The 20,537-nt window shown below is 35.8% G+C and overlaps 1 protein-coding gene across 1 annotated transcript in view; it reads left to right on the forward strand.

Annotated features, from left to right (window-relative positions):
• Positions 1 to 17,195, forward strand: part of LOC130050355 (prominin-1-like) — a 39,500-nt gene extending 22,305 nt beyond the window's left edge. The window contains exons 12-26 of the mRNA XM_056150225.1: positions 512 to 591; positions 734 to 886; positions 1,056 to 1,188; positions 1,644 to 1,726; positions 2,136 to 2,244; positions 2,815 to 2,970; positions 4,671 to 4,718; positions 5,741 to 5,776; positions 9,786 to 9,839; positions 10,250 to 10,321; positions 10,420 to 10,488; positions 10,719 to 10,811; positions 14,527 to 14,651; positions 14,821 to 14,847; positions 15,288 to 17,195. Coding sequence (XP_056006200.1) covers positions 512 to 591; positions 734 to 886; positions 1,056 to 1,188; positions 1,644 to 1,726; positions 2,136 to 2,244; positions 2,815 to 2,970; positions 4,671 to 4,718; positions 5,741 to 5,776; positions 9,786 to 9,839; positions 10,250 to 10,321; positions 10,420 to 10,488; positions 10,719 to 10,811; positions 14,527 to 14,651; positions 14,821 to 14,847; positions 15,288 to 15,324 — 1,275 coding nt within the window. The 3' untranslated portion in view covers positions 15,325 to 17,195. The remainder of the gene's footprint in view (positions 1 to 511; positions 592 to 733; positions 887 to 1,055; positions 1,189 to 1,643; positions 1,727 to 2,135; positions 2,245 to 2,814; positions 2,971 to 4,670; positions 4,719 to 5,740; positions 5,777 to 9,785; positions 9,840 to 10,249; positions 10,322 to 10,419; positions 10,489 to 10,718; positions 10,812 to 14,526; positions 14,652 to 14,820; positions 14,848 to 15,287) is intronic.
• Positions 17,196 to 20,537: the final 3,342 nt, after the last annotated feature.

Here is a 20,537-nt window from a genome sequence, read left to right on the forward strand (position 1 = left end):
TCTCCTCTTCGACACGATCGGTACTTTTAACAACGAAAGCTTGTGAATTTTCTAGCTTTGGTTTAACTATTTTATTTTTAAATACTGATAAACTTACTAAAGTTGTGGTTCCCTCCAGTTCGGTTGGCTGCATGGCAGTCAGTAATCGTCCTGTTAGAAGTGTACGATTGCAGACATAAGGACTTGTCGAAAATATATTTTGCATCTAAAGAAAGGGAAACAACTATAGGTAACTCGGAAATTGTGTATTGCCTTTGGCAAATGGACGGTAACTCTAAGTTAGACTCAACATTACAGACACAAAATTGTGTCCCACATAAATCGATTACATGTCCCATACCAGTTTTTAAATTCATGATCCATGAGCTACAATTTCCAGACTCTGCTAATTACAATTCTCTCTACTTTCGCTTTCCCAGCTGAGCTCTTCTAAAACGACCCGAAAATGTTTTTTCTTTCGCAGTCAATGAGTGATGAATAACTATATATGTTGGTTTTATATTTTTTTCAGGGAGACACAGTGAACATCAACGGAACTAAAACAATGGTGAAAGACAACTCGGATTTCATCAAACCATTTGATAAATATAGGTATTCTCTGTAATATTCTTTATTAGACCGTGTAATAAATCACATGTACTTGTATCATCAGCTTAGAAGACAAAAATAAGCTGAATTATCGATGTAGAAATTATCCCTACATTGGACTCAAGATAAATAAATTTGTCATTAGATGGTACGCTGGTATCGGCTGTGCAGGTATTGTCTCCCTTATCCTTGCTCTCTACTGTTGTGGAATATGTTTTGGTTGTTGTGGAGGACGATCTGTTAATGACCCTCTGGAAAAAGGTTGTGTGTCTAACTGTGCTGGACGGCTAATGATTGGGTATGATATAGTGTTTCATAGGGGTAAAAGTAAGGAGCTAGCTTTTCAATTTTGCATATTGACATGAAGCACCTGAATTAAGATATTTTATAGCAAGTGTCTTTGTATGTGTGTAGTGGTCATCGAACGTAGATTGCGCAAACTAACTGCTACTTTTCTGTACACCCAGGGCCCTCGTGTTCATATTCGTGTTCTGTCCCCTTCTGATGCTCATCACCACTTTGATGTACATTCCTGGAGCATTCCTGGAGAGGTACATCTGTCAGCCGCTGACCGATCCCAACCTGCAGTTCATAGACGAGGTGAATAATGCAAGAAACACGTCCTAACAGTTTCTTAGAACGCATCATCTAAGAAACCTATATTTGTTTTATGAATTCCACTCCAGAATTATGCAATAAGAGGCATAAGAAAGTGTAAACATTTCAATATACATGATTCTGAAATACAGAATTGATCAAACAAGTTAAGTATAATAATAATAAATTTGTATAAGATGTCCTTCCGAAAAAAAGTTATTCTTTCATGTTTGAAAAAGGTAGGAACATGTCTCCACTGATGTGTTTTCCTTTCATTTATGATTTACAGATACAGTGTGCAAATTTTTTTTTACGTTCAATATGTATTGTACATGTAGCAAATTTGCTACAATCTCCATACTATTTAGTTTGCATTTTGAACATGTTTATTCATGGAATATATTGTCCTTATGAGTTGTGAAGCTCATTCATTATATAACTGAACTTATTCCTTACAGCTTGTCAATGAATTTGAATCCAATTTGGAGACGTTTCTCAAGCACGAAACAGGCCATGAAATGACGCTAAAGACGTTCTTCGGGTAAACCATGTATCCTGTCAAGAGACCATGTATCCTGTCAAGAGTAGATGGGATACAAAATGGCTTCGATAGATCTATATACTTAACTGCTTTGTAAAATAAACATTATTTGATCACTCTGCAGTAGGACATATTCGTTATATGGATTCTTGGCAGGGTATATGGACTCATATTTCCTGTCGAACTATATATTCTCCCTCGCCTAACGGCTCAGGAGAATATAAACTTTGACAGGGATTGTGAGTCCATATACCCTGCTAAGAATTCATATAACTAATTATGTAACAAACATTTATATATACAATACCTTAGTTATATTCTTTAATTTTCAACGTGTTACGTGGTCATGCATTTTATATAACTGCTCTTATTGAAATGATGAATGGATTTCTTTCTCTCTTTATTTTAGTAACTGTAAAAATAATCAAGCAATCTACAAAGCATTGGACCTGGAACATCTAACACTTTTTACATTCAAGTTTTCCGATTTGGAAATGAAAGTACAGCATATAATGAATGTGAGTATCTGAAGTAGATCTATACTCCGCCTACTTTACAATAAAGTGTAAATGCGGAACCACGCTTACGTTTTCCAAATGGTGGTATTTTAACGATATCGGTTTGATTTTTATATGGCGACTACGGGACACTAAGCACATGTCCGTACACACAACGGGGCACTAAGCACATGTCTGTACACACACAACAGGGCACTAAGCACATGTCCGTACAAACAACGGGGCACTAAGCACATGTCTGTACACAACGGGGCACTAAGCACATGTCTGTACACACACAACGGGGCACTAAGCACATGTCTGTACGCACACAACGGGGCACTAAGCACATGTCCGTACACACAGAATGGAACACTACATTATTTCCAGTTTTTATCATTTTGCTTACAATACTAAGCCATGTCAGCTGTCTTGCGAACTTTAGAATGAATTTAATTGAAATATTAAAATAATTTAGTTTTATTACACATGAAGTATCTTTAATGAATACTATATGCTTTCATAAATTAGTAGCATAATAGATGAAATGAACTTCGCTTTCAATGCTCAATCTTTTTTATTGCTTTAAAGGACATGAGAACCAAGGGTACCCAGGGAATGGGGACAATGATGACGGATACAACAGGATATGGGGGATCCAATCTCCTGCCTCAGAGCCTACAAACGACTTTGAATAATGTGAAGAGTGCAATGGCGTCATTTGACGTCAACGCATTCGATAACGGTGTACGCATTGATATTTGGATGATATTACAATGTTTCTTTTAGAAATTTCTGTAAAAATTAAACTCTTATGTAAAATATGAAATATACTACTCAAAATTTGATAAGGATCACTAGGTTATATGTGTGTAATTTACCACTAACATAACAAAAGACATAAATTTGACTCAGAAACGTGTTTACTCAGGTTATGAATGAAAATTCATGAACGGCATGAACTTTTATCAATACGGAATGCTTGAAATCTGATAACAACACCAAAATGCATTTCATTACAAAAAGTTAACAGCAAACCAGAGAAAGAATTACACAGTTTTTGGGGATAATCCATCATTACACTTAGTCGATGAAGTGTCAATACCGGGTATGGCCTCCCCTTGCATCAAATACGGCTTGACAACGTCGAGCCATGCTGTCAATAAGCACCTGGATGTTTCCAATGGGAAGGTTGTTCCACTCTTCCACGAGGGCGTTTCCGAGCTTTGCCAAAGTCTTGGGTTGTGCTCTACGGCGTGAAAGGGCAACCTGCAGCATGTTCCATACATGCTCAATCGAGTTCAAGTCCGGCGAGCGCGCTAGCCAGTCCATACGGACAATTGTCTCCTGCTGAAGGTATTGCTCCACCACCCTGGCGCGATGAGGACGGGCGTTATCATCCATCAGGATGAACTCAGAGCCAACAGCACCATCGTAGGGTCTGACGTAAACATCGAGGATCTCATCCCGGTACCGCACCCCCGTCATTGTTCCTCTCTCCAGGACATGAAGATCTGTTCTTCCATCCCTGCTGATTCCACCCCAGACCACGATGGAACCACCACCATAACGGTCATGTTCACTGATGTTGGCATCATGGAAACGTTCACGTTGTCGTCGCCACACTCAGTGCCTCCTGTCTGTAAAGTCCAAACAATACCTGGACTCATCAGTGAACAGAACTTGAACCCAATCGTTCTGTGTCCAAGTGACATGATCTTCAGCCCAGTCCAATCGCTCCATCCGGTGTCGAACAGTCCGAGGGACTCAAACACATGCCCTTCTCAAGTTGAGATCTGCATTGTGAAGTCGATTCCGTATCGTCTGAGTGGACACATTCACCCCTGAGGCGTTCAGGAGGTCTTACGTAGGCTGGTTGCTGTCCATAAGGGATGGTGTCGTGCCTGAAGAGCCACAAAATGGTCTTGGCGTTGGGTTGTCGACCTCTGACGACCACCCCATGTCGGTGTGCTGCTGTACCAAAAGTTTGCTGTCGGCTCCATGCCCTGTTTACAACGCTCTGGCAGACGTTTATTGCATTTGCAACGTCACGATATGAATAGCCAGTGTCAAACATTCCAATACATCTGCCCAGTTGTTCTGTCGTCAGGCGATGCCTTACACGTTGAGGGGGCATTGTGTTGATAAACGTAGTGTAAACACTCAAGTGAGTTTGAAATTTTAGAAAGAATCAGACACCGATGCCTGAGTGAAAATCGTGCAATGGTAGCAAAAGCATAAACTGTGATGAGAAACGCATTTCCCATGGCATGAAATGCACGTGCAAGTTTGTTGAAGACGTTTTTGATTTCATTTGGACACAATATTGCCAGTTTAAACAGAAAAATATCTATGATCCTTATCAAATTTTTAGTAGTATATTTCCCTCAACATTTAAATAATTAGAATTAGAATAATATCCAATCTACTACATATACTTTTTTCAGTTAAAGGCCATGGAGATGTTAGTTAAGTCTTTGGAACCAAATCATCCGGTATGTATGCAATACTTAGGAATTTATTGATTTAGGTTCGACGCCTTCAATATAGTTAATTGTTATACACCTTCATTTTTTCCTATATAAAACTAATACGATTTAGAACTAACATTTTAACTGTTAAACCAATTCTCACAGTCGTGGTCTATTGACCGGTCAACAGTTTACGAACTGTTGACCGGACAATAGTCTGCCTTATTTCGATTGGCTACGTAAGTCACATGATTCTCGGCCTGTTGCTTTTTCACGTAATGGCGAGGTTCAGTGATTTAACTGATGATGAAATACAGAATTTATTAGATGAAACGCTAAGCAGGAATATGAAAAATGTAATGATTGATTATTAATTCGGATATTGGGTATGTTTTCTTTTAAACTAGTGGATACATTTATAAATGTACGCAATTACACTGTCTTGTTAAAAGTTCAAAGTCATCAAACCATGTGCATCTCGAAAAAACAACCTTTAAAAAACGAAGGTGTATAACAAAACAGTTGTAGATTGTGTCCTCGGACAACAGCTGTTTTGTTTGACCCTCGAACGGATCTTTTGCCCTCAGCCTACGGCTTCGGGCAACAGATCCGTCCCCGTGTCAAACAAAACAGCTATTGTACTCGAACCCAGTCAATAACTGTATATTATTGACTTTGAAATGATATAAACGAATTAGTGTATAGGCAAATCCCAAATACGCATATAGTGTTACCTAAAGTTTGGATGGATTATGATGAAATCACAACACTTTATCATTTATATGTCTTTACTTGATTGTCTTTCACAAAATTATGTCCCTCGGTCAACACCTTCTCTGAAACAGTGTATCATAATTTATGTATATGAACGAGTGCCCAGCAGAATATTCTTTCATGTCGCCTAATTATAAAGAGCTAAACACAAGGGACGCAAAAAATATAGTCAAAGTACCCAATAGTATGCAATGGGCGTGGAATATATGTAAATTACTAAAAATTCTGTTTTACATTATGACTGAATTTTAAAATACAGACCTTTGTTTCAGAGTTCCATGGATATCAAGGTTATGAATAAAGCTCTGGTAAATATAAGATTTCCCTTGCAAAACTTGTAGATTGACATGTCTTTTGTGTCGATGTATTCCGTGAAAAAGCGAATACAATTAACAGTTATTAATCTTATAAATACAAAGAATACAAAATTGAGAACAGAGCAAACACGGACCCCTGGAAACACCAAAAGTGGTATTGTGTGGCTAGGAGGCATAAGCATCCCCTGTCGACCGGTCACGACCGCCGAGATCCCGAGATCTTGATTAGGTAAACAGAATAATCCGTAATCAAAACCAGTAGTGAAGAACGGCTTAGCAATTGGTAAGAAGCACTTCAGATAGCACTCGACCTGATCAAATTAGATCATAAGACCATAGAATTTGTAAAATTCTGACTTGAAACGATACTGTTGAAATACTTGTAACATTAACGTATTTGTTGGTAGCCTGCCTCGATTTAAAAATTGATTACACACAGAATATTCTCTCACGTATCGAATCATTTGAGATACATAAACACATACATTATATGTACGTAAATATGGGAAGTTGACGAAGAAGCTGAAATCATCAGCTGAAAGTTAGTTTGCCATTAACGTCTATGTTCAATAAAATATGCAAATATTATGTGATTATGTAAGTGATTGTATATTGTTTAACGTCCCGTCCCGCTCGAGAATTTTTCACTCATTTGGCGACGTCACCATTAAGGGTGAAGGGTTACAAGATTTAGGCCCATGCTCGGCTCCTATGGCCCCCGAGCAGGGGGATCTTTATCGTGCTACACTTGCTGACACAAGACCTCGTTTTATGCGGTCTCATCCGAAGGAACGCCCCATTTAGTCGCCTCCTACAACAAGCAAGGGGTACTGGGCTGAATTTCTCAAAAAGAACTTAAGACGAAACTTGGACTAAGTCTGATTGATTGATGTTTTTCGCCACACTCAACAATTTTTCAGTTATCTGGTGGCGCCCAGTTTTTGTTGGTGGAAGAGAAAAACCAGATACAATGCACCTGGGAAGAGACCACCGACCTTCCAAAAGTAAACTGGGAAACTTTCTCACTTACCGGCGCGAGCGGGATTCGAACCCGCGGCGACAGAGGTGAGAGGCCGTGTGATTTTTAAGCGCGATGGAGATTTTACTCAAATTTTGACTGTTCAAATAGATGTAAACTCAAACTTCAATCGATTTAAAGACTGATCATACGCAGAACAAGCTCTCACGTATGGAAACAGTTGAGAAATATAAACACCATATGCAGGTGATAATATCACAATGTTGCTACATTAATATGGGAAGTTGGCGATGGAGAAACTGAAATCATCCCGTTTATCATAAAGTTGAGTTGTTAGTTTGCCGTAAATATCTATTTTCAATCAAATATCTAAGTATGAAGCAGAAGTGGATGACTCTGTGGTGTCTTTTATTTCGAGTTCACAGGGATATATCGAATCGACATAGAATCAGAAACGTTTTGGATGACTGATTGCAAAATACGAATACATTTCCAATTAAGGACACAACGCATGTTTCTAAACTTTTTTATTTTTTAAGCAAAATTAATTCTTCTCATGCCCAAAACTACTTTAAATGTGTTTTAATGAAATATTTTGCGTATTTTTTTTTAGTTTGAAAGAAATGAAATTCAAATCTTGCGATATGCAAATTTACTTTCGCTACTTTACGTGCCATTATGTGTGACGTCATATGCGCCCTCGAGTTTGAAAACATTTATTAGCCAGTACATAAACAGATTAGATTTAATCGACAGAAAAACATTTATTACGTTAACGGCCTGCAAATAACGTTGCACTATGGTCAAAAGACGCGGATAAATATTTGTTGGAGCAAGAACTTTACCTTTAAAAAACACCTAGTAACCTTTTCAAAACCCGCTTAGACAGAAACTCAGATAAACTGTGAGAAAAGGGATATATCGAAGCTAAGCACTGATAGGCTTACAGCATATACGTAATTCTGTTCCGGTCTTCAAATTCAATACATACTCGGATCAACTGACCTTCACCTCATAACAACATAACTTGTGCTCCTAGTTTCTACCAACTGGTAGATTTACAAAGAAAAATTAAAGATACTAAATAATTTAAATTTTAATTATAAATAATATATTGTATTTCCTAACTTTGAATTGAGTTATAAAATTATTTTTCATTCAACTCGTAACATCTTGAGTGCGTCAGTATAACGACGTGCAGATCACAATTCAAAAATAAAAATAAGATTGCTTTGTTAAGATAAAATATTATGATTTCCACTTTAAATTTGATTATTTTTATTGATTTTTGTGTGTGGTGTTTTTTTTCTTCTTTTCTTTTTTCCCCCTTTCTTTCCGAAATGCACCCATGACATTAGCTAGGCCTACATGTAGTTGTCAATAATGTAGCGTATCATAACTTATCTAATCCAAAAATAAATAACAATTGCACCGTTTATTTTTAGGAAAACAGCGCCAATTACAAATGTATAAAGGAATAGCATTACCATCTACACGTAGTGTATAGACAGTGACCCATATAAACATTATTTACTTGTAATATTGCCGATTTTATACTCGCTTTCCTCGCTATATTTGGGTATTTAGAACGCTCTTTGTATGCATTGGTGGTGACAACATACAAAACTCGGGAAATTTGTCAACATCGATTTAAATATTGTCCATGGTGAATAAATTAGGCACCTAAAAGCTGAGTTTTTAATAATATTTCACACTACTTTCATAATCAGTTGATCAAAGAAGGGCGCATGTGACGTCATTGTACCACGTGACTACCTAACTAATTAACGAGACATTTTGAAATTGGGGCTTAGATTTAAATCGGTATTGTGGCTAATTATCGCAATATTTCGGTGAACTAACTATTAGAACTAATTACTATAAGCAAAAGATATAATTTTGTATAATATGGAAACATCTGTCTATGATATCAAACAAACTAGTCTTTCGAAGAATTGGGTATTGAAAAAGTCGTGGGTTTTGATGTTGCAATAAATATCATAGTTTGGTAAAAGAATTATGATAGTCACATGCCCTATAATAGTCAAAAAGGTGAATTTAGTGAACAGTGATCAATTTCATAAATACTATAAAGAATACACAATGAAGAGTAGTCAAAATCAGTGTGTAAAGAACGGCGTAACCATTTGTATGAAATACCTCATTTAATCCAATGACAGGTTGTAATGGTAAATCAGATCGTTACAACGACCATGGAATAATGGAAATAAGAATATAAAGTTATAAAAGTATTTGTTTGTTCCCAAATTAAGATTCTACTAGATATACATTGTCATTGGTGGATATATTCCATATATATCTAAAGAAAAAAGTAAGGATGTCAATTTTACTCAGATAGTCTATTCGAATACTCGGATGCTTTAGTCGAGCAATAGTTGATTACTTGGTATCAATGATTCTGACGGATATCGCCATTTACTATGAAACATGTTTGTAGTCCCTCCACAAAATGCCAGTTCAGTCAACACATAAAGTATATTTCACTGTTCTTCCATCATGATACCTTTAAAGCATATCCAAGCAGTGGATTTCGGGGGCATGTTTACAGACCGGCATCCAAATTCAAATCAAAATTTGTTTGAACATGAGCGGTTTGACTTTACCCTTATATAATTTTTACTCACAAAAACACAAAAGCGTTTAGAATTTATGAACATTACTATAAATGCTATTCTAACGAGTATTCGACTATATATGAAAAATTTAGTCGATTACCGGTATGACCGAGCGATAGTCGAGTACTCGTTGACATCCCTAGTAGAAAAAAGTATTGGCAGTTTTGAATTTTAAACAACAGATGTTGGTGGATAAAGATCATAGGTTTGCAGATGCGTTTGAAACAGGGGATGCTTACTCCTCCTAGGCACCTGATCCCACCTCTGGTGTGTCCGGGGGTCCGTGTTTGCCCAACTATCTATTTTGTATTGCTTGTAGGAGTTATGAGATTGATCACTGTTCGTTATCTTCACCTTGCATATTCAGTTTGCTTTTTTTCTATAGGAAGACATGAAAGCAGGCAAATCTCAGCTTTCAAAGCAGAAATTGAATATTCCGGTATGTAAAATTTCGACAACTCTTGTTAAGTTTTTCAAATTCATGTATGTGCAAAATATACGATTTTAATCATGATGCACTATTACTCACTACACAGGAAAATATGTATGTCTATAAAGTTTGGAATCTTTTTCTACAATCACCAGACGGATTGGTTACAATGTATCTCATGTTCTAAGAAAGATATTTGATGAACTAAAATATCTTCGGAGACAAAGTATTCAAATCAATGGAGAAAAGTCTTTGTCATATAAAACGTGCCTAGAATGAAGGAGTCAAATATCACAAAGAATGCTCCCTTGCTTGCTTGATATTCATATAACATCCATGCACAACCTCTAGAGTGTTGATCTAGTCTTAAGGCTATCAATACACTCCTATAATTTGTTCATTGTTAATTATATTTGTAGAGTGCAGTGGACAGGGTGAAAATACAGTTGCAAAATGCGACAACAACTATGAGAACGAATGGAATGAAAAATGTATGATACGCATCCATGATACCGTCCTTTAAAGTATCTAATTGGTTAATGAATTCCACAATTTATTTAACCTACATTGATATTTCAATATCTTGCAGATTGCTCAATCGTTTATCAACGATACAGTTGACATCGTCGATATATATTTCAAAGACGTTAAATTTAAAGTAAGTGTATGTTTAAAGGGGAGTAAGTATCCTGTCAGTTGAGAATAAACAGTTACCAATAATATATTGCATTCTGATTTCTACCCTATTTAAAAATGTTGTCGTAAAGCGGTTTCGAATTCGAGATTTATCTAATTAGTGTTTTGACCTTGAATAATTTGGTGAAATTCACAACCTCTTATATAAATCCTTACGAACATCGTGTTTGCTATATTTTTGTCTCTTTAAAGGTACATAATGAAATAGGACGCTGCCAGCCCCTGTGGAATCTGTACAACTCTATCGTTAAAATATCTCTCTGTGAATACATTGTCGATGCTTTTGTGAGTATGGTGTCATACAAGAGATGTGTAAAACTATACAAATAAATGTATAATTTAAGCTACTAATATTAAATTTAAAAGTGAATCACCTTTTAATGAGATACGGAATAGCAGGCCTATAGTCATTTAATCTTCAGTACTTTTATACAGTCATTAAAAGTGTTTTAAATATTGGACTTATGGTGATGATGAAGTGTAAAATGACTGAAGTCATAAAATACTATCGACTCCTGTTATTACCCCCATCTCTTTGATAATTTTAACGCCGCTATGCTTGCAATTTATTATCATAATTTGAAATATCTTACTTTATCAGACCAGACAGAACAGAACAAAGGTCTAAAACAGTATTTTGTAAATTTCTATGAAACATATTTTCAGTTCACAATTTATTAGTCTCCCGCCGATAAAAAGGGAAAGGACTATCGGTTTCCTCACCGTCTCTCCACTTGTACACCAATCAATATATCCCACTTCATTTCCACACTTTTTAGCTCACCTGAGCTAAAAGCTCAAGTGAGCTTTCCTGATCACCCATATTCCGGCGTCCGTCCGTCTGTAAACTTTTAACATTTTTGACTTCTTCTCAAAAACCACTGGGCCAATTTCAACCAAAGTTAGCTCAAAGCATCCTTAGGTAAAGGGAATTCTAAATTGTTAAAATAAAGGGCCAGGCCACCTTCCAAGGGGAGATAATCAAGAAAAGGTAAAAATAGAGTAGGGTCATTAAAAAATCTTCTTCTCAAGAAGCACTAGGCCAGAAAAGATGAAATTTATATATAAGCTTTATTAGGTAGTACAGATTCCAAATTGTTAAAATCCTGGCCCCCGGGGGTCGGATGGGGCCACAATAGGGGATCAAAGTTTTACTTACAAATATATAGGAAAAATCTTCAAAAATCTTCTTCTCAAGAACCACTGAGCCAGAAAAGCTGAGATTCATATGAAAGCTTTCTGATATAGTGCAGATTCTAAATTGTTAAAATCCTGGCCTCCGGGGGTCGGATGGGGCCACAATAGGGGATCAAAGTTTTACATACAAATATATAGGAAAAATCTTCTTCTCAAGAACCACTGAGCCAGAAAAGCTGAAATTAACATGAAAGCTTTCTGACATAGTGCAGATTCAAGTTTGTTAAAATCATGGCCTCCGGGGGTCGGATGGGACCACAAGGGGGATCAAAGTTTTACATACAAATATATAGGGAAAATCTTTAAAAATCTTCTTCTCAAGAACCACTGAGCCAGAAAAGCTGATATTTACATGAAGGCTTTCTGACAATGCAGATTCAAGTTTGTTAAAATCCTGGCCCCCGGGGGTCGGATGGGGCCACAATAGGGGATCAAAGTTTTACATACAAATATATAGGAAAAATCTTTAAAAATCTTCTTCTCAAGAACCACTGAGCCAGAAAAGCTGATATTTACATGAAAGCTTTCTGACATAGTGCAGATTCAAGTTTGTTCAAATCATAGCCCCTGGGGGTAGGATGGGGCCACAAGGGGGGATCAAAGTTTTACATACAAACATATAGGAAAAATCTTTAAAAATCTTCTTTTCAAGAACCATTGGGCCAAAGAAGTTCACATTTACATGAAAGCTTTCTGATATAGTGTAGATTCAAGTTTGCAAAAACCATGGCCTCCAGGGGTAGGTTGGGGCCATAATAGGGACTACGGTTTTACATGCAAATAGATATGGAAAGTCTTCTGATATGGACCAAGGTGACTCAGGTGAGCGATGTGGCCCATGGGCCTCTTGTTTGTTTTTCCATATCCTTTGTGGTATTAATTTGGAACTTGTTTGGAAGTTTTGCATTAAATACATACAAATAGAAGTTGTGGCCTATTGCTATTAGTCTGCGCCCGTCGGCTTGCGTTAACAGTTCAACATTCTCTACTTCTTCTTGATAACTAACAGTGCAATTCTTTCCAAATTTGGTATGAAGTATCTTTGGGACAAGGGGTCATAAATTGAAATTTACAGGGCTCCTGCACCTCTTAGGGGCAATATATAAATTGCCAAAGATTTACAATTATGAAAAAAATCTCTGTAACGCATACATGTAAGAAAAACTAATTACATAGTAATGCAGAGCATGATCCCCTGGGTAGAGCTTCTGACTCTGAGGCAGGGTCAGACTTGGCATATAGTTTTTATATGTAAAACATTTAAATAACATCTAGAATGCTGTTGATACTATTTAGTGTCAGTAGAATTATAGATTAAATTCAATTAATGTAATTGACATTAACAGTATGATAATATTGACCCCACCCTTAACTTGGTACCTCTGCCCCCGGGATTGCAAAATTCACAATTTTGATAATCCCTTTCTCCTTTTCCTAAACATCCAATTAGTTTTTATACTAATTTTGCACTTTTTTCTTGTCTTCGTAAAGGGTTACCTGCTCCTTATAAATATCCATTTAGTGTCAATAGCATTATGGAAGATGCTATTTAAATGCTTTACACATAAACGATACATGCCAAATTCACCCCACCCCCTGGAGTCAGAATCTCTAACCCGGGATCATGCCCTGGAGTCAGAACCTCTACCCCGGGAAGCATACCCAGGAGTCAAAACTTTTACCCTGGGGATCATGCTATATGACTATAGCTAAAATGGTCATAGTGATTAAATGCTTTTATCATTTGAAAAACTTCTTTAATTTTGCTGATACTATATAAACCTGACTGAATATTTAGGAAAAGGAAAAAAGATGTATTAAGATTGTGAATTTCGAATACCCAGGGATAAAGGTTCCAAGTCAAGTGCGGGGTTAATATGGTTATACTATTGATATCCTTGACATATAATAAACTTCTATATTTTTACTCAGACTACATGTATATAAAAGTATAAAAGCCTCTACAAAAATTGTAATTTCAGAATCCGTAAGGTAAGGGTTATGACTCTAGGGCAGGTCCAAAATAGTCATATAGTTTTAATGCGACATATGCAAAATTCGTCTTCAGTATGGGTACTTTCGGGGGCATTTGTGTTTTAGGAACACATCTTGTTTTATATTGCTACTGAATACTAGAATTTAGCTTAGATATGCAGAACATGAAAATCTATAGATTTTCCAGGCTTTGGGGATAATCATGCTTTAACTAATACTCAGGTGACCAATAAAGCCTATAGGTCTCTTGTCTTAAATTATCATTGGAATTCTAAATATTAAACACCTTGTATAGTTTCCTTTTAAAACAACCAAAGATTAGTGTGTTTGTCATGGTGAATCTACGTTTATAAGAATTGCCACCTTTTGTACAAAGTTCACACTTTGCACATTTTCACTAATAGTAAGTTTTCACATCTGATATGAAACCCATTTTGCATCTGTTTAGTGAATAACTATTGACCAAATCGGACTTCATGGTCATTGAACACTTACATGAGCAAATATATTCTCTCTAAACTTCTTTTCGACAAAGGGAAAGCCGGTAGGGAACATGTATTGCTTAAACCAAATCTGACTTCATCTTCATGATAATTGATCATTTACATGAACTTTTACCTTTTCTATAAAATTGTTTTCGGCAATAGGAGAGCCGGTAGGAACATGTTATATTTAAAGAATATTGTCTAATGCAATACTCTCAGAAAGCTTGTTGAAATACAGAAACCCGGATTAACTGGTGAAAAGAGATGTTCAATTATCCATCGTCAGTCTTGTCAGCGTTTTAATGATTTCATTTTTCTTTAAGAATGGATTCTGGTTTTCGATTGGCTGGTGCATTTTCTTCTTACTTCCGGGGGCAGTTATAGGAACAAAACTCTCAAATTTTCTTCGTGATGTTGAATATACGTATGACAACAAACATGATGCTGAGTAAGGAACAACTTGAAATAAAGTATTAACCTTGTCTCATTGGATAATTTGGTAAAAACAAGATGTCCTTCGTAGGATATAACTAATATCACGCGTGTTTCTGTTGCACTGATTGAATCATCATAATGGTTTTATTTCTTAATGTAACACAAATTGTTTTCTTTCGTAGGAGTGGAGGAACCAAACGCACAAAAAGGTAAAAGGAAAATAATGGATTTCAGATTTGTATCGTATAATCAATTGCAACTTGTGCGAGTAGTCTAGGGTTTTTAATTTGACACATGCATATGCATGCAAAGGTGACGATAACGACCAATGATCAATCTCATAACTCCTATAAGGAATACAAAATTAAGAGTTGGGCAAACACGGACCCCTTGATACACCCGAGGTGGAATGAGGTGTCTAGGAGGGGTAAGCATCCCCTATCGACCGGCCACATCCGCCGTGAGTCCTACATCTCGATCAGGTAAACAAAGTAATCCACGGTCAATATCAGTGTGTAAAGAACGGACTAACAATTGGTATGAAACACCACAGACAGCATGTGTATGTATTAGATAAGTAATGACAACAATTGATAAAACCCAACGAAAACTTCGATGCTTGTAATAATAAGCCAATGTTTTATTTTAGGAACCAAGTGGGACATAAGGACGATGATGATGACTAAAGCATCACCCGAAATCTCAACGTCAAGAAGGACTCTTCATTTTGATTATGGACGTCTTTCTAATCAAAGCAGTCATGCTTGAGTTATCTCTAATGTAAAAAGAAAATTTAACTATTACATGAATTAGTGCAACGTAGTCTTCCATTGGGTTGGAATGAAGAAGGATTCTTGAAAACTATAACAAATAGGAATTACTCACTAGATTAAGATTTTCTACCATCTAGAGAAAGTTATAAAACGTCATTATAAACATAACTCTATTGAAGAATCAGATTATTTTTTCATTATAATTTTTCGAAAGGTTTCTATCTGAATGAGGTGGAATATTTAGATTTGATGGATTACTGTATCAAATATTACACGAAAGGTTTCTATCTGAATGAGATGGAATATTTAGATTTGATGGATTACTGTATCAAATATTACACGAAAGGTTTCTATCTGAATGAGGTGGAATATTTAGATTTGATGGATTACTGTATCAAATATTGCACGAAAGGTTTCTATCTGAATGAGGTGGAATATTTAGATTTGGTGGATTACTGTATCAAATATTACAAGAAAGGTTGATTGAAACATGGTACATATTTATGCTTTAAATTCATACTTAGCCTTTCATCGATGTGTGTTTCTTCACCGCATATAGAAAGTGATGATCATTCTAAAACTTTGATTAGAAAGACGTTCATGATCGAAATGAAAGTTCATATGCATATATTATAAGTGTATATTACAGTGATTTTATCAATTTGTGTAGGGGTCAAATTTCGTGGATTTTTTTTTTAAAGAATTCGTTAACACGTAATTTCAAGAACAGCTGGTCTCTGTGTTTCCTTAATGAGCGAAAATGTAATTCGTATTGCACTTAGATTTGTGATCTGGCATGTTAACATAGCGATTAATATCATTAAACGAAAGAAGATGAAGCAACATTATATGTAGCACATACGTACAGGATACCGTACACTTTATATTTGCATCATTTTTTAAATATGTACTGAGAATTGTATTTTGTAGATGCACATCATTTCTAAACTTCTAGCATTTGTAGATTTGTATTGTATTGTTTAATGGCTTTCAGCCTTACGGCTCAACAGCAGATTTGTAAATAATATTACCTTCAATATCTTGTCAATTTATCATCCCCCTGTTAATTGTGACGAATATTGTAAAATCACTAGTTCTCGTGTGTAGGGTAGCGGTCATTTTGCGTTGCTTTTATGGCATGAACACATCCATGAACTTTTTTCGTCCACAAAGAAGTCCTCATCAACATGCCTATTTTTCTCAAACTACGAACATTGAGTGATACTACAGTATTCCTGTTATCAAACTCCGTCCGTTACAATTTTACTGTTTTAGACATTTGTACTTGCCAGCAAAAACTCCGTCCATTCCCCTTTTTTGTTAATCCAGAGTTGTCTTTCTTTGTGTTGTTCTCAACTTTCATGTATAAAGTTATTTCCAAAGTGAAACATGAATAAATAAATTGGTGTAAATTTTCTTTAAAAAAAATGGTTTTGAGATTATGTTATCAAAAACATAATCTTGGTTTCATTTTGTCTTTTAATTTTCTAGTACATGATCTGTAATAATGGTATAGAATGATTTCAATGAGGTTGGCACACCTAGCTGTTTAAAATGGACTTGTATTTGCTTTATTGTACAAAAATATCAGGTAATTCGAATTACATAGGTGTTTACAATGCCTTATAATTTTCGTGAATGATACTGCTTATAATAATTTAGAACAAATCAAATTATAATAAATGTTTTCTTAAGCTTTCTTTCTGCAAGATTGTAACACTCATTTTGTTTAGTTAACAATATGAAATTGTGTTGTGTGTATTAATAAATATTTACATTTCTAATGTTTTCACTTCTCATCTATTTACAAATTGTAATGATGGCCATTTCGTCGTGAATGCGTTGCACTCGTGAACAAATCGTGTATGAATCTTGATAAATATATCATGCTTACTTTAACTGCTGGGAACTCTGACAGAAATGAAAGTACATGTAACATGTAAATAAGAAATTGGTGATCTGTTTGGAAAAATATATCAACCAAATTAACGAAATACAACATATCAACTAGTTCCAAGTCTCAAGTACATGTATTTGTATCAAAAAATTATAAAACTGAAATACACGTATATTGTATAAGAGTATAAAATTAGAATATATTGGATGGAACAGAAACCGAAATATCATGCAGATTTAGAACTCTTTGATTAATCAAACCTTCCGTCACAAAATATAGTCCCTGCCAAAGCCTTTCAAAATTGAATTGACGCAACATTTTTCAACTGGATAGGGTTCAGTAAAAGATGTGTAATATGTTTGCACCAATGGGATCAGTATTGAACCAGAAAATACTTAGTTCTAGCACCCTGTGCAGTTGTGCTCTAAAGCTCTGGTGCTAACTTCCTTAAATAATTTCTTTTTGTCTTTCAAGACAATAATTCTTCCTTATATATTTTTTACACTGAAAGCGATTATCTAACGTAGTTTTATTAGGTTTCTCTTGTTTTGTACAAAATGTGTTCGTCATTAATATATATTCCAATGCCATTGAGGGATTTTGAGGGGGGATGGTTGCCATCACTTTCACAGCTAATGCCCCTTTAAGGAACGAAGGTAATGTTTACTATTTAAAGAATGAAACTAACTTTTGGCTATCTTCTTCGATATAACCTTTCTGTTGGAGTAGTTTACATTTTCTTCGTTGTTTATAAAAACGTACATATAAACTGTTCCACGTTGTAAACATTACAATGTGTACACTGTTCATATGATACCGTGTTTACATCGAACATTTTCTCAGGACATTTGGTCACCATGTCAGGACCTTTAGTCAACATTGACAACAGTGCGATATGTACACTAAAGCCAAGAAACCGTGTGTACATCGTGCACTTTGTCAGGACCTTTAGTCAACACCGGCGACAGTGTGATATGAACACTAGAGGAACGTCATATACATTTGTACTACCTTGTGTCGAACATCAGATGCATTAACGAAAATTGATGATAAGATAGCACGTTGGTATAATAGACGTTTTATCAATTAACAATTATTCATTTTCATCTAAATGTCAATTTGATATATCCCATGAACTTGAAAAAGACACCATAGGGTCGTCAACATGTGCTTCATGCTTAACTATTTTATTGAACATATATTTTAAAGACAACTTTATGAAAAACGTGATGATGATTGATTGATTATTGTTTAACGACCCTCTCGAGAATATTTCACTCATATGGAGACGTCACCATTGCTGGTGAAGGGCTGCAAAATTTAGGCCTATGCTCGGCGCTTACGCCCTTTGAGCAGGGAGAGATCTTTATTGTGTCACATCTGGTGTGACACGGGACCTCGGTTTTTGTGGCCTCATCCGAAGGACCGCCCCATTTAGTTGCATCTTACGACAAGCAGAGGGTACTGAGGACCTATCTTGACCCGGATCCCCATGGATTTAGAAACGTGATGACTTCAATTTCCCATTTTTATTAAGCAATATTCAATTACCCCTGCATATGGCGTTTATGTCTCTGACCTAATTCGATACGCGAGAACATGTTCTGAGTATGATCAATTTCTAAATAAATGCTTTCTCCATACAAATAAGTTCATGCTTTGATTCCCGGTCTTCTTTCAAGTCAAGGTCATCATGGTGCTAAAAATGTGAAGATTACGAACAGCGATGAATCTTATAGTTCCTCTAAAGAATACAAAATTAAGAATAGGGCAAACAATGACTCCTGGACAGGTGCCTAAGACAAATAAGCATCTCCTTTAAACCGGTCACACCCGCCTTGAGCCCTATATCTTTATCAGGTAAACGGAGTAATCCGTAGTCACAATCAGTGCATAAAGAACGACCTAACAATTGGTATGAAACGCGTCAAACAGCATTTGACCCAATGACAGGTTGTATAGGTAGATTAGATAGTTATGACGACCACATAATTTGCAAAATGCTGACTTTAAACGAAACTGTTGAATCTCCTGTAACATCAACTTATTTGTCAATAACCTGATTCGATTGAAAAGCTGATTACAAGCAGAACATGCTCTTGCCTATCGAAGCAGATGACTGATCACAAAATCTGAATATTTCTTTTTTCATTATCATTGAGAAAGCAGCTGTCTATGATATCAGAATGGCCGTGTACAGTATTGAAAAGTCACACGTTTTGATGTTGATTTGAAAAAGGTTTTAAGTTTTTTATAACTTTTTAAAATCCGCATTTGGTTTACACCAGCTCCGGCATATGTTGTGGCATATTACGTCTTCCTTCACAGCTGTCACTGTAAAGCGTTAACATTTTCGTGAGGAGGTAGATTATTTACTGGATCCAGCAATGTATATCTGTTTAGAAGGGCTTTTGGGAAGTTTCGGAATCCAGTATATGTACGGTAACTCATATGCATTCGTCCCATTGACTGGGATATAAAATGTGTTTTAAACTGAAGCATAATTTTGAAGAATTTTAACATTAGTAAGGGATTGACACAATTTGGAAATACAACCTACTATGCTGGCTGACGTATTTCATATACATAATATCTGAAAATGCTGATTTTGACTACAGATTACTAAATTATCTTATCAAGATATGGGATTCACGACGGGTGTGACCTGTCAAAAGGGGGTGCTTACTCCCCCCTAAGAACCTCATCCCATCCTTGGTGTGTTGGGGGAGCAGTGTTTAACCTACTCACAATTTGTATTCTACATATCACTATTTCTTTGTAAAGTGCCCAGAAAGTATAATTGTCTAATTTACAGTGTATAGATTTTCATCTCTCGAAATTATAGTTAATAAAAAAAATTGCTACATGAAAGATGTATTCTTGTAATCATTAAGACAAATTAGATGACATGCGCTATTTTTGCATGCATTTTCTTCATTTATAAAACGTGCGGATCCTGACGCCAGATTTCTCTTTCATGCAAATGTATCATTTGACACTAAAACGAGGTCTGGGGAAGTTGGATTATAGGGGACAATATTTTCAGTGGAATTAATGGCGACATAGTAAAACATCACCTTATTCCCTCATTTCAAACATATTGGAAGTAGTGATTGTTTTCTCCAGTACAACAAATTCACATCAAGAAAAGATTTTTAGAACTCTAGGAATAAGTCTTAATTGACAAAAGCAAAAGAGTACAATAATTTGCGTGATAAAATAATATAGG

The sequence above is a fragment of the Ostrea edulis genome, chromosome 9 (genome assembly GCF_947568905.1).
Source record: "Ostrea edulis chromosome 9, xbOstEdul1.1, whole genome shotgun sequence".
Classification (NCBI taxonomy): Eukaryota; Metazoa; Mollusca; class Bivalvia; order Ostreida; family Ostreidae; genus Ostrea; species Ostrea edulis.